At 42.4% G+C, this 12,459-nt stretch overlaps 1 protein-coding gene across 1 annotated transcript; it reads right to left on the reverse strand.

The window, feature by feature from the left end:
* Positions 1-483: 483 nt before the first annotated feature.
* LOC311487495 (elastase-1-like) lies at positions 484-4,852 on the reverse strand (the record flags this gene model as incomplete). The annotated part of the gene is made up of 8 exons (XM_084543792.1): positions 484-1,674; positions 1,903-2,052; positions 2,818-2,960; positions 3,105-3,241; positions 3,493-3,618; positions 3,920-4,020; positions 4,600-4,703; positions 4,813-4,852. The coding sequence occupies 8 exons, from the start codon at positions 4,850-4,852 to the stop codon at positions 1,663-1,665; spliced, it is 813 nt and encodes a 270-aa protein (XP_084399918.1). The 3' UTR covers positions 484-1,662.
* Positions 4,853-12,459: the final 7,607 nt, after the last annotated feature.

The following is a 12,459-nucleotide window of genomic DNA, read 5'->3' on the forward strand; positions in this document are numbered from 1 at the left end:
AAATGTTCCCTCCATGTGTGACTTAGTAAAGAAGTCAAGGTTCCAGTTTTTGTCAAACTATTCACTATGAATTTAAGTCATGAATAAGACACGGCTCCTTTGTGGTATTGTGGATTTGCTCAGGCCAGAGCAACACGTCAGTATAGAGTTTCTGCTATTGTGTGGGGGGGACTCTGATCACCTCCAGAGGGGTTGACAGACGAAGGAATTTCAGCCTCCAATAGCCTTGACTGCTGAAGATAATAAACAACAAATGAGAATATTAAGCAAAAATTATCATGGTTTTGAATTTGGAATATATTCTGTGACCCTATTTTGGTTTTCTTGTGTTTCCTGTTTTTATTTTGTAAACTTCTTCCTTGGCGTTTCTTGTACTGCTTTTCTTCCAGTGTTTTGCCCCCTTTGATTGTTGGATCGGTTTCTCCTTGTGTGTTCCTCCCTCATTAGTATCACCTGTGTCTCACCCCTCTGTCCATATGTATATACACTGCCTGGCCAAAAAAAAAAAAAGTCGCCACCTGGATTTAACTAAGCAAATAGGTACGAGCCTCCTATTGGATAAGTACTACATGGGTGATTATCTTTCAGCTGGAAACAAGTTATTTAACCTCAACTGATGCAATGAGTAGCTTCTCATTTCTTAAACAACCATGTCTAAAGACACATCCTGTGGTCGTGGAATAGATGTTAGTCTGTTTGAGAACAATCAAATCACTGGCATGCATCAAGCAGAGAAAACATCTAAGGAGATTACAGAAACTGCTAAAATAGGGTTAAGAACTGTCCAATAGTGTTCCTGGGTTCTCGTTTTGCCTTTGGTTTTTGGATTACTCCTATTTTTGAATCTATGTTTTTAGATTTTACCTGCTTCACGACTCATTTCTACCTTAATATGAGCACTTGTGTATTTACAAGCAGTAATATGTCAATGTCACCTTGAGATAACCACGCTATTTGTGATAATTTAATTTGATTCATACCTGTGTAACTAAATTAACTCTGATTGTTGCTTGTGTCCAAATAATACCTGAATATGCAGCCAGTGAAAATCATCTTATTATGTTCGTTTTTATCTTTCGTTGTCGTGCAGATTTGTGTATTTATGAACTATTTACATGCTGCTGACACTTAAAGTAAACCACTAAAGTATTCTGGAGTAAAGTTTGCCATCCAAGATTTCTTCCTAAAATATGATCTTCTCAAATGTTTTCCTTTATTTGTTGCTAAGAGGCTGATGTGCACATTTAATTGTTTTCGAGCCTGTTTTAATCTCATTTGAATCTAGTGGGAATTATCACTCTCTAATGACCTACTTATCTTTGCTCTTCAGAATAAATTGCACTTTTACACCTGTTCTTCACTGACCGTGGCATTTAATGACTCTATTTGTGAGCATGTTTTGAAGTCGGTTCAGCGGCAAAAGGTCATCTCGAAAACATCGCCTCACGCTCATTAGAACCGGCTCTCACCTGAAATATATTTCACCTCTGGTTACTTTTGCGTTTGAACATCTTAATGGCCAGTGTCTGTTGTTTGCTATACACACAAAAAAAATAGAAGAAGTGAGGCAAATGTGCACTAAAGGACGTTTTATTCTGACAGAGGTAGAAACTGAGATGAATTCAAAGTGTTCTCTCGTTTCCATGGAGATCGCCGCTCTTCTCAACCCATGATCTGGCAAAGTAAGGACAAATGAATCATTATGTGATTATCAGCAAAATGCTGCAGAGATACAGAACATGCATTTGTAAAGACTGATTATAAAACTCTTCAACTACTACATGCAGTGTCATTTATACAAATAAAAGGCATAAAACTATAAATAAATCATTTAAATGTATTTATGAACAGTATTTTAAAACAGTCAGTACTCATATATATGAGTTATTGTTAAATACTGACGCCGTTCATCCAGCTGATGTAAGCAGAGACACGGGTGAAGACGGTGGGCTTCTTGTAGGTGTTGCAACCAGAGGAAGACACGAAGCTGGTCACACCGTGGACAACCCAACTGCCGTTGACGCTGCAGTTCAGGGGGCCGCCAGAGTCACCCTGCAGTCAGAAAAAAAGCACACCTCAAACAAATTAAAGACTCTCAAAACTGATGGATTTATTTCTGCACTTTTAAGCAGAGTTCGAAGCAAATTTTCCGGAGCACTTAACTCATCCCCGTTCCCTTCTCATATCCACTTCTAATCTCAGTCAGCCAGGAGCAACTCCGTGCAGAACACGGGCTTGCAACATTTTGACAATTTGTGCGGCTTAAGCACAAGCTTGGATCATTTTAACTGACTTGTGGCCCCGCTGATGTAGCAAGTAATCCCGCGTGTTGTCCTCCAAAATATCTTTCTTGACAGGATGGGATCGGCCCGCAACTCAGCGGGAGGCATTCGAGTCCACCTCTGTCACCGTGGAGTGGGACTGAATACTGACAAGTTCTTTCCAGTGTTTTGCTCCTAGTCTGCTTTTACACAACCATTTTTCGAGGGGTGACACGCTTGGGAGACAACTTTTGAAACTGGGTTCAGAGAGAGTTGAAAATCTGCCCTGCTCTAACAGGCGAAGTTGGTCATTTTGCAGTGTAATCCATTAATAATTCTTTAATAAATAGAGGTTCTGCATCTTCCTATAAGGTGGCTATTAAACCCAACATGTCAAAGGAGCTATTGGCAGCACCATTTTTTCCCCTTGCTAATCGTTTATAACTGATTCATAAATAAATGAATACCATTCCTAGTTACAGCTCATAAATCCTTAATAAAGAGTTGCGTGTTATAAAGCTGAACCATGAAATAATTCATCACACTGTCAGCTCACCTGACAGCCAGAGTCGTTGCCACCACCAGCACAGACCATGGAGTCCTTGACAGTGCTGCCCCACCATCCGTAGCTGGTGCATGTCCTATAGTCGACAACAGGCAGGTAGGCCTGCTTCAGCTGAGCAGACAGCTGACCTCCAGCTGAGGACAGCAGGAAAATATATATTAGCCGAACCCTGAGATAGCAACATGACACACTTCAGCAACGTCTGATGCTGTTTCCATATTGATTTTCTTATGCATGCAAATACTGAACTGAATAATTTATCAGTATGCCAGACTCACTCTGGGTGCGACCCCATCCAGTGATGTAGCAGGGGTTGTCGTGGGGAAGAACCTGGCCAGAAGGAGGCAGAGCGCCCAGCTGGACGTAGTTGTTGAGAGTTGCATCGGTGGAGAGACGCAGGAGAGCGATGTCCCAGCTGAGGGTCAGATAAACGTGACCTCATGTCAGTATTATTTCTCTATTATTTCTTCTCATTGGTTTTCTTTAGGAGTGGCTTATTGTCTGTCTTTAGGTGTAAATTCTGCACCTAACAATGATTTTTAGATCAGATTTATGTGCCTTCTATTGTACTGATGACAAAATCTAAATGCATTATGTTGTTATAATATGTGGTGTACATTGTTCATCAGCAGTTCATGTATGTAAATTCAAACTATAACAACTAACCCTCCAGCAACGTTGTTGGAGTTCCACTTGGGGTGGAGGTAGACGCGGCTCACGCTCATGTACTGCTCTTTGCCCTCATGGTTGTTGATGTTGTGATCTCCAAGAACAACACGCCAAGTCCTGGACCTGTATCGGTGCAAATACACCCAAAAAAAGTCAAGAATGTTATCCATCCACTTGTATTTATCCTGTCAGGCAGTTTGAACTCTCCAGTAACCCGCATCTGTTAAAAATCAATATTTTACTTGGATGTAATGTTTTGCAGAAATGATGATTGCACTGAAGCAGAAGACTCAAGTCTAAGATGTCTCAGCTGTGCGCCTACACCCTCAGAAAATGTAAGAAAATAAAAAGAAGTTCATGTTCATAACGAGGCTTAGTCCGGTTTTAGGCTCAGCGGCTATTCTGTGATGCATGAAACTCCCACCTGTCCACACAGTGAGCAGCGGTCATGACCCATCCTCTCCTGATCAGGGTTCCTCCACAGGTGTGGTAGAAGCTGCTGCCAGACTTGTACTGAAGCGAGATCTGATGATATGACAACGGAGAGCATTTACTGCAGGAGACTTAACTATTCACCCTTTACCAAAACACGTCTTGGCAGCGCTACACGCTCTGTGAGATGCTTAAAGGCATTACAAGCTCCATTTTAAAAACATCTGATTGACTTTGTGAACGTGCATGCAGAATCATGTTGCACTGAAATGTTTTACATTTTGAAGTAAAGCTAACTGAATACACTCAATTGGAATTTTCTTATTTATATTACATAATAGTGCACTACACTTCAGATGGTACATTTCTGATATTATCACTGCAATACATTTTTTCAGCAGCAGAAATAACTATAATATATAAATAATATAATATAATATACTAATATTTTCTTCTACAAGCCAGATCCACGATCACTGAGCACAATGCATTATTATATAACCATATACCCACATAACTCATTCTCTTACAAAAGAAATTCTGTAAAGTCTTGAAAATACTGTTGTTGGACAAGATAATACCTTGTGGGCAAAAGTTAAGGGGTTTTACTTGCATATAGGGTCTGAATACTTCAACAAAAGCTGTTGTAGAGTCAATAAAGGCATACAGTACCTGCCAGGGCCAGGAGTTGGCTCTGGCCACCTCACCTCCCACAACTCTCTCCTCAGCAATGTCATCCTCCAGGTACCTGGGCTGGGGCTCCAGCTCAGCCAGCACTGATCAGAGCAGAGACAGTGGAACAACAACAGTCAGAATTATGCCCCAAATTAAGTATGTGAGGATTTGTGTGTGCAAAATGTCACGGGAGAATGACACAACTCTTACCCAGGGCTGCGAGAGAGGTCAACAAAAGAAATCTGAGCATGTCTGCTGTCTCCTGAAAGTTTCTGCACTGGACCCTCCTGCGCACAACTCTTTTTATACCCTTAGGGCCCCTTCTGCTGATAGTGTATACCATGTGTGTATGTGTGTGACAATACCAGCCCATGTCCACCTGTGTCTATCTCACAGTTATCGCTATAGTGGGACCCAAGGGGATTCATACATAGAACAGCTGACTCAGCTCCATTTATCCATTCCACCATTAGTAACCAGGCTTGTGCAGCAGGGTTTTCTCTGTCTTCCACTAAGCAGCAGTGTTCAGTATAATGTATGCTATATATTTTGTTACCTTATTGTGCATCGTCTTAGCAACTTTCACTTATACGGCAAGACTGTTACACAATATTCTGCTCTCGTCATGTCTTCATCGACACCTTTGGGATCAGCAGAGCAGAGATTCAAAGATTACGGGGGAGATTTTGAGTGCATGCCTGCTGTTAAAGCCCATTTTCAAATGCACTTTATTCAGCGCAGTCAGCGTGTATGCTTTTGTTCCCTTTCTGACAGTCTAGAAAGCAAACTGGAGGCGATCAAGTTATCGGATTGGTCCGTGACAACTCTATTTTTACACACAAAGATGTGATCGGGCAGTTTAGCTGTATATACTACATGCCTGGGGTCTTCAACGTTTTTTAGGCCAGGACCCCCAAAACTGATAGAGAGATGGAACACTTGCCCCGTATTATATATACTGTATAAACGTGTGTTGTTAAACTGGACCTAGTGCCACCTATAAATGTACCGTTATTGTGTGTTCAGTACTAAACTATTCATATACAAGTTCATATATTCACGTTATTATTTTAAACATGTGCGGGGTACAGTGAGTAGGGTGGCAGTGCCAGTGCCATTTATAAACATACCTTGTTTTTGTCTAGTATTTTGGTCAAGTAACAGATCATCCATTTTTGCTCATGACAGTGTTCATACACTTGGCATCAGGCCTCAGTAGTCAGTTGCTGGCTGTTGTCGATAGGAGCTGTAGTGTTTTAGCCAGGGATATCTTGCAAAAATGATTGCACAAGGATTGGTGGGTGAAGTAAATGTTGTTTTTTCTATTTATTATTTTCACAAAGGTACCCTTTTTTAAAATAATATTGCAGCATGCGCCCTTTTGACTGGGAACTTAGTCAGCTGTGGACAGAATCAGCTCCCGGGGTCAATCACGGGGAACCTGACAGAGCTAGCATGTAACATGCAGCCTCATGATTGGCGCAGCAGTGATAGGGACGGGTCCTCCTCTCTGTTTGCAGGAGGGAGCGGTCCAGGCTAGTCTTATGCTGTGAGTGAACCAGTGCCCAGCATGAGAGAGCTCCTGTGCGTCGAGGAATGTGTGCATTTCTGACTGAAAGATAACATCTTCTGCCTCTATTTATCTCACTACATTATGTTGGATTCATATTAATGTGTTTTTTAAGACATTTGTGGAATAGAAATTGGGGGAAAAGTTGGATCAGCTTTCATGAACAGACCAATTTTAAATGAAGAGAGTTTTGGCTTAAATGTGTCCATGGAGCTGCTGCAGAGTTTATACAAACTATTTCGGTAACTAAACTGTTTAATATAAAATGCAGTGGTTGTGGTAGACATGTGGGCCTACGGTCAACCTCTGAAGAACAACAACAACCAGCAGCTGAACTCCAGATTAAAGAGTTAAACACGTGTCAAGGAGGAACAGTCGTGGTATAATAATAATAATGTGTGCGTGTGGACTATTCATTGGTATTGCAGGTTACAAGTTGTTGATTAATGTTGTTTATGATCACCGTCTAAACACTTCCAGTAACAACCCAGAGGCTACAGAACATAATTCCACTGTAAGCCTTTGATTAGCATTCATGAGGCCACGCAGGGGTCATATTATAACCGTCAACATTCATAGTAGGTAGTGTGCAGCAAAGATAGCCGCACAGACCTAGTTTTAACCGAGTCGGACAAAATTGTTCCGGCATCAGGAGATGAATTACATTTAAGTCTTTTATTTGCACATGTATATACTATATTTCCATTTCAATTTTGTTCGCATTGTTCTTCTCTGGGGGGCGGCACAGTGGAGAGGTGGTTAGCACTGATGACTCACAGCGAGAGGGTCCCGGGTTCGAATCCATGGGCCGACTGGGCCTTTCTGTGTGGAGTTTGCATGTTCTCCCTGTGTCTGCGTGGGTTCTCTCCGGGTACTCTGGCTTCCTCCCACCGTCCAAAGACATGCTAATTTTAGGTTAACTGGTGATTCTAAATTGGCCGTAGATGTGCATGTGAGTGTGAATGGTTGTTTGTCTCTCTGTGTTAGCCCTGAGATAGACTGGAGACCTGTCCAGGGTGTACCCCACTTCTCGCCCGATGACAGCTGAGATAGGCTCCAGCAGACCCCTGTGACAGGCATAAGCAGGTACAGAAGATGAATGAGTGAATAAAATAAAATGTATGAAGCACAATTTAATGAATGTAGGCTGCTTATAAGCATTGGGTCTTACACGGTGATTAAATCAGAGAAATAGCTTAAAATGAAATGTTTAAAATGTGTGTAAACTGTAAAATGACAATCTTGTGTGAAATGTGTGTCTTGTGTGCAAATTTGCAAGCTGCAGACAGAAAGGAGTCTTAATAGTGAGGGTGTTTGTTTTAAGAAAAAGAAAAAAAAAGAAAACCCTTTAGCCTAAATAGCAGCTCCCAGACTACACTCCTCTGGGGGAGTAGCTACAGTGTGGGCTTGGGGATTTTGATTTTTGGAAGTCACTGCTGCACATGAATATTACTCACATTACATGCAGACTGAGCTCCTCCTCCAGCACAGATCATAGTTTTCTTGACAGTGCTGCCCCACCAGCCAGAGCTGGTGCAAGTCTGGTGATCCACGTTATGAAGCAAGGCTTGCCTCAGCCTGGTGCCGATAACGTCACCAGCTGAAGTTCCAAAGAAGATAGACATACATGTGTGATGAGACTGAGAAGACTGCATGGGTTAGCCACTGCATAGTTTAAAGTCAAAATAAAGAGAATGAGGACTCACTGTAGGTGCTTCCATATCCAGTAGCAGCCGTAGTTGTGAGGCAGGATCTTGTCAGAAGTAGGCAACTTGACCAGCTTCATGTATTGAGTAATGGAGACCACAGAAGACATGTTGGACACTAATGCTTGCGTTGGTGATGTATTTCTAGATCTGAAAAAGGTATTTGACACTGTAAATCATGAAATTCTTCTGTCTAAATGAACCTATTTTAATTTTTCTTTGGCGGCAATTCAGTGGATAAAATCATATTTAGAATTCAGGAAACAGTGTGTCTGCATTAACAGTGTCAAATCAACTTTTTCTAGATGTCCCTGTTGGTCTACCTCAGGGGTCCTCTGTTATTTTCTCTGTATATTAACGACTTGCCAAATTCATGTGTTAATGTTGAATTTCAAATGTACGCTGACGACGCTGTCATCTTCACTAGTGCAAAAAATATTCACAAAGCAGCCTCTTTTCTTACTTCAGCTATGGTTCCTGTAAATGAGTGGCTTTATAAATCTTGCCTGCTACTAACCACAACTAAAACTGTTTGTATGATGTTCACAACACAACCATTGGACATCAAACATTCAAGTGTATTTTTGGGAGGACAGGAAATAGAAATTGTTTCTGAATTCAAGTACCTTGGTGTGACCCTTGATTCCACACTATGTTTCAAAAGCCACATTAAAAGAATATCTAATACAGTGAAATTCAATTTGAAAAATTTTAAACTAATACGACCTTTCATAACACTTGATACTGCTAGATGTCATTTCGCATTTGTAACATCTTAAAAAAGCACCACTTAGTGAGTCTTGAGAATTTTAAAAAATCGTAAATTTACTTGTGGGGGCAGCACAGTGGAGAGGTGGTTAGCACTGATGCCTCACAGTGAGAAGGTCCCGGGTTCGAATCCATGGGCCAACTGGGCCTTTCTGTGTGGAGTTTGCATGTTCTCCCTGTGTCTGCGTGGGTCCTCTCCAGGTACTCCGGCTTCCTCCCACTGTCCAAAGACATGCTCATTAGGTTAACTGGTGATTCTAAATTGGCCGTAGGTGTGAATGTGAATGGTTGTCTGTCTGTATATGTTGGCCCTGCGATAGACTGGCGACCTGTCCAGGGTGTGCCCCGCCTCTTGCCTGATGACGGCTGGAATAAAATTACATGCCCCACCTCCCATGTCTATCTTTCTTAAAAAAAAAAGGGCTCACAACGGTCTCAGGACCATTGCCTCCTCTAGAGGGGACTGTGAGGTCCCACACAGAAAAACAGCCTTTGGACAAAATGCTCTTTCTGTAAAGTAAGATCTCGAACAGTCTTCCACTCTCCATAAGGGAGTGTCCCTCATTAAACCTTCAAAAGTCACCTCAAGCAGTGGTTGAAAGCAAACCAGTCTTGTAACCACTGACTTTTATCTTCTTAGTAATGTACTGTCATGTGAAAAATATGACTGGGACTTTGCTTCTTCATTAAAAATGTTAAAATGGTTGTGAAGGTGTGTAATATGGAAGGGGGCAGTACAGAGGTGGTCTAGGAGAGGGTACCTTGGCATTAGAGAGTTCACTCCTGTACCCCACTGCTGGTAAGATGGCTGTCCCAGCGTGCCATAGGTGGATGAAGGAGTGGTAGTATCCCAGAAACCTCAGCAAAGATTTGATGTCTCCAACTGTGTGTGGTTCTTTCTCTTTAAGTGCCATCACTGCTGCCAAATCCTGTGGATCTATCTTTACTCCTTCCCCAGACACCAGCCGACCAAGATAGCGGACCTCTTTTTTAAATAACTCACACTTGGTTGGTCTCAGTTTAATGCCATGTTCTCTCATGCAGTTGAAAACTTGCCTGAGGTGGTGTATGTGACCTTCAAAGGACACTGAGTAACACAAGACATCATCAAGCTATGGGGCACAGCATTCATCTCGAACACCTTCCAGCACACCTTCCATACATCTCTGGAAAGCTGCAGGGGCATTTGTCAGGCCGAATGGAATACGTATCCGCCTGAAAGCTGTGAGATGTCTGGATTCCTCACTTACAAATCCTTGGTGATAAGCGCTGCCTTGATCAAGGATGGAGAACCAGGTATTGTCCTGTAAACTGTCAAGGAGGTCTTGGATTCGTGGCAAAGGATGACGATCTGGGACAGTCTTTCACACGGGGAATACGTCTGAGTGAGTAGCCAGTTAAAAAAAAGAAAAAGTCGAGTCCTCACTTCAATCCAGGTGGCGGTAATGATCCTAAAAGCTGCCAGCTAATGTCATTAGCCTACAGAGGAAGAAAACTAACGAAGAAGAGAAGTAGTGTGGGAACCATTGACTGGAATACTTTGGTTTCCCGGTGCAACATAACGGCGATGGGACATGAGTGGTGGACTGGACAAAGACTGAGTGCCGACGATGTTTTGTGGAGGCGCGGTACGTTGCTGGAAACCCGTCACACATGCTAACGCACATAAAACACACTCATTAATTATTTTGTAATATTTTCAAGAGAGTTTCAGTTTTGGTACTATTTGAAACATTTGTTTGACTTGTTTGACAATATTATGTGAGAGTGTTTACATTTTACTGTGTAATACAACATTGAAAATGTTAATTTCTTATAATTTGTTACCAAATTTGCCAGTTGCTACCTGACTACCTCAGTTTATCCCTACAAGAAATTGAGCTTTTTCTTTTCCTCTGTATGAATAAAATGAATGAATGGTATGAGAAGCCTCCTGATGCATTTATTTTATGTTTTATACTATTTTTTTACTTTTATTTTGTATTTTTATAATAGGAGGTAGTTTTTATTTATGTGAGAATGCTGTTCATAGTCTTCAGTTCAGCATTCAACACAATAATACCGCAACAACTCATCTGCAAACTTGACAAACTAGGACTAAGCACTTCACTCTGCAACTGGCTATTGGACTTCCTCAGTCAGAGACCTCAAGTGGTACGTGTTGGCAACAACACCTCAAGCAGCATCACACTGAGCACAGGGGCCCCTCAAGGCTGCGTGCTCAGTCCACTGCTCTTCACGCTGCTGACACACGACTGCGCAACAACTCACAGCACCAATCACATCATTAAGTTTGCGGACGACACCACTCTGGTGGGTCTCATCACCAAGGGAGATGAGACTCACTACAGGAAGGAGGTTGACCTTCTGAGCAGGTGGTGCAGGAACAACAACCTACTGCTGAACGTCAGCAAGACCAAAGAGATCATTGTTGACTTCCGGAGAGGTCACACCGAACACCTGCCTCTGTCCATCGACGGTGCCGTTGTGGAGAGAGTGAGCAGCACCAAATTCCTGGGGATGCACATCAGTGAAGACCTCTCCTGGACCACCAACACTGCATCTCTGGTGAAGAAGGCTCAGCGGCGTCTCCACTTTCTCCGCAGACTCAGGCGGGCAGGTGCTCCACCACCCATCATGAACACCTTTTACAGAGGCACCATTGAGAGCATCCTTTCCAGCTGCATCACTGTGTGGGGTGGGAGCTGCACTGAATACAACAGAAAAGCTCTGCAGCGCATAGTAAACACAGCTGGAAAGATCATTGGTGCCCCACCTCCCTCCCTGAAAGACATATACACCACCCGCCTCATCCGCAAGGCGACCACAATTGTGAGCGATGCAAGTCATCCAGCTCACAATCTGTTCAGCCTCCTGTCATCTGGGAAGAGGTACAGGAGCCTCCACTCCCGCACCACCAGACTCAGCAACAGCTTCATCCACCAGGCTGTTAGGATGCTGAACTCTCTCCCCTCAGTCACCAGGCTGTCAAGAAGATGACCCCCCCCCAAATGACTGAAATGACTGTTCTGCACCACAATGCCATTTGCACACCCATGCTGCTACGACAGAACTGTCCTGCACTACAATACCACTTGCACACCCATGCTGCTACGACCGTACTGTCTTGCACCATCATGCCATTTGTACAACCTACCTCATCATGCCATTGTATAACTTACTTCTGACGCTTCTATGACCCTACTGTCTTTGCACTACAATGCCATTTACTGTACAAACTTATTCAAATGTCTATTTATTGTATTTATCTTTTTTAGCTATCTTTTTTTAGTTATGTTTAACTCTAGGCTACATGTCTTGTCTTCACCGTGGGATGGAGGGGAACGTAATTTCGATTGCTTTGTATGTCTGGAACATGTGAAAAATCGACAATAAAGCTGACTTTGACTTTGACTTTGACTTTATTTTTTTCAGTCTGTTCAAAATAAATGAAAAAAACAACAACAAACTAGTCTTATACACGTGCGAGTTTTTGTTGCTTTTTTCCCATTGTACTGAACCCGTACCGAACTGTGACCCCCACACAGAGGGACGTACTGAACTGTGATTTGTGTGTACCGTTACACCCCAAGTTTCCTAGAATCTCAACCCAAAGTGTTTTTGAACACCTATGGCCGCACTTCATCCAATAAATTTGTGAATGTCCTTCATAAATGTAGGTCGGGTAGTTTGATGCCTTCAGTAAACTAAATCTGAAAATATAACCTTTAGTGGCCCTAATGACAAACTGTCTGTTGCATAAACCCGAAAAAAAAAAGAGTCATCACACAAAATTGCATCAGTTTATATTTG

The sequence above is a fragment of the Chelon labrosus genome, assembly GCF_963514085.1.
Source record: "Chelon labrosus genome assembly, chromosome: 4".
Taxonomy (NCBI): domain Eukaryota; kingdom Metazoa; phylum Chordata; class Actinopteri; order Mugiliformes; family Mugilidae; genus Chelon; species Chelon labrosus.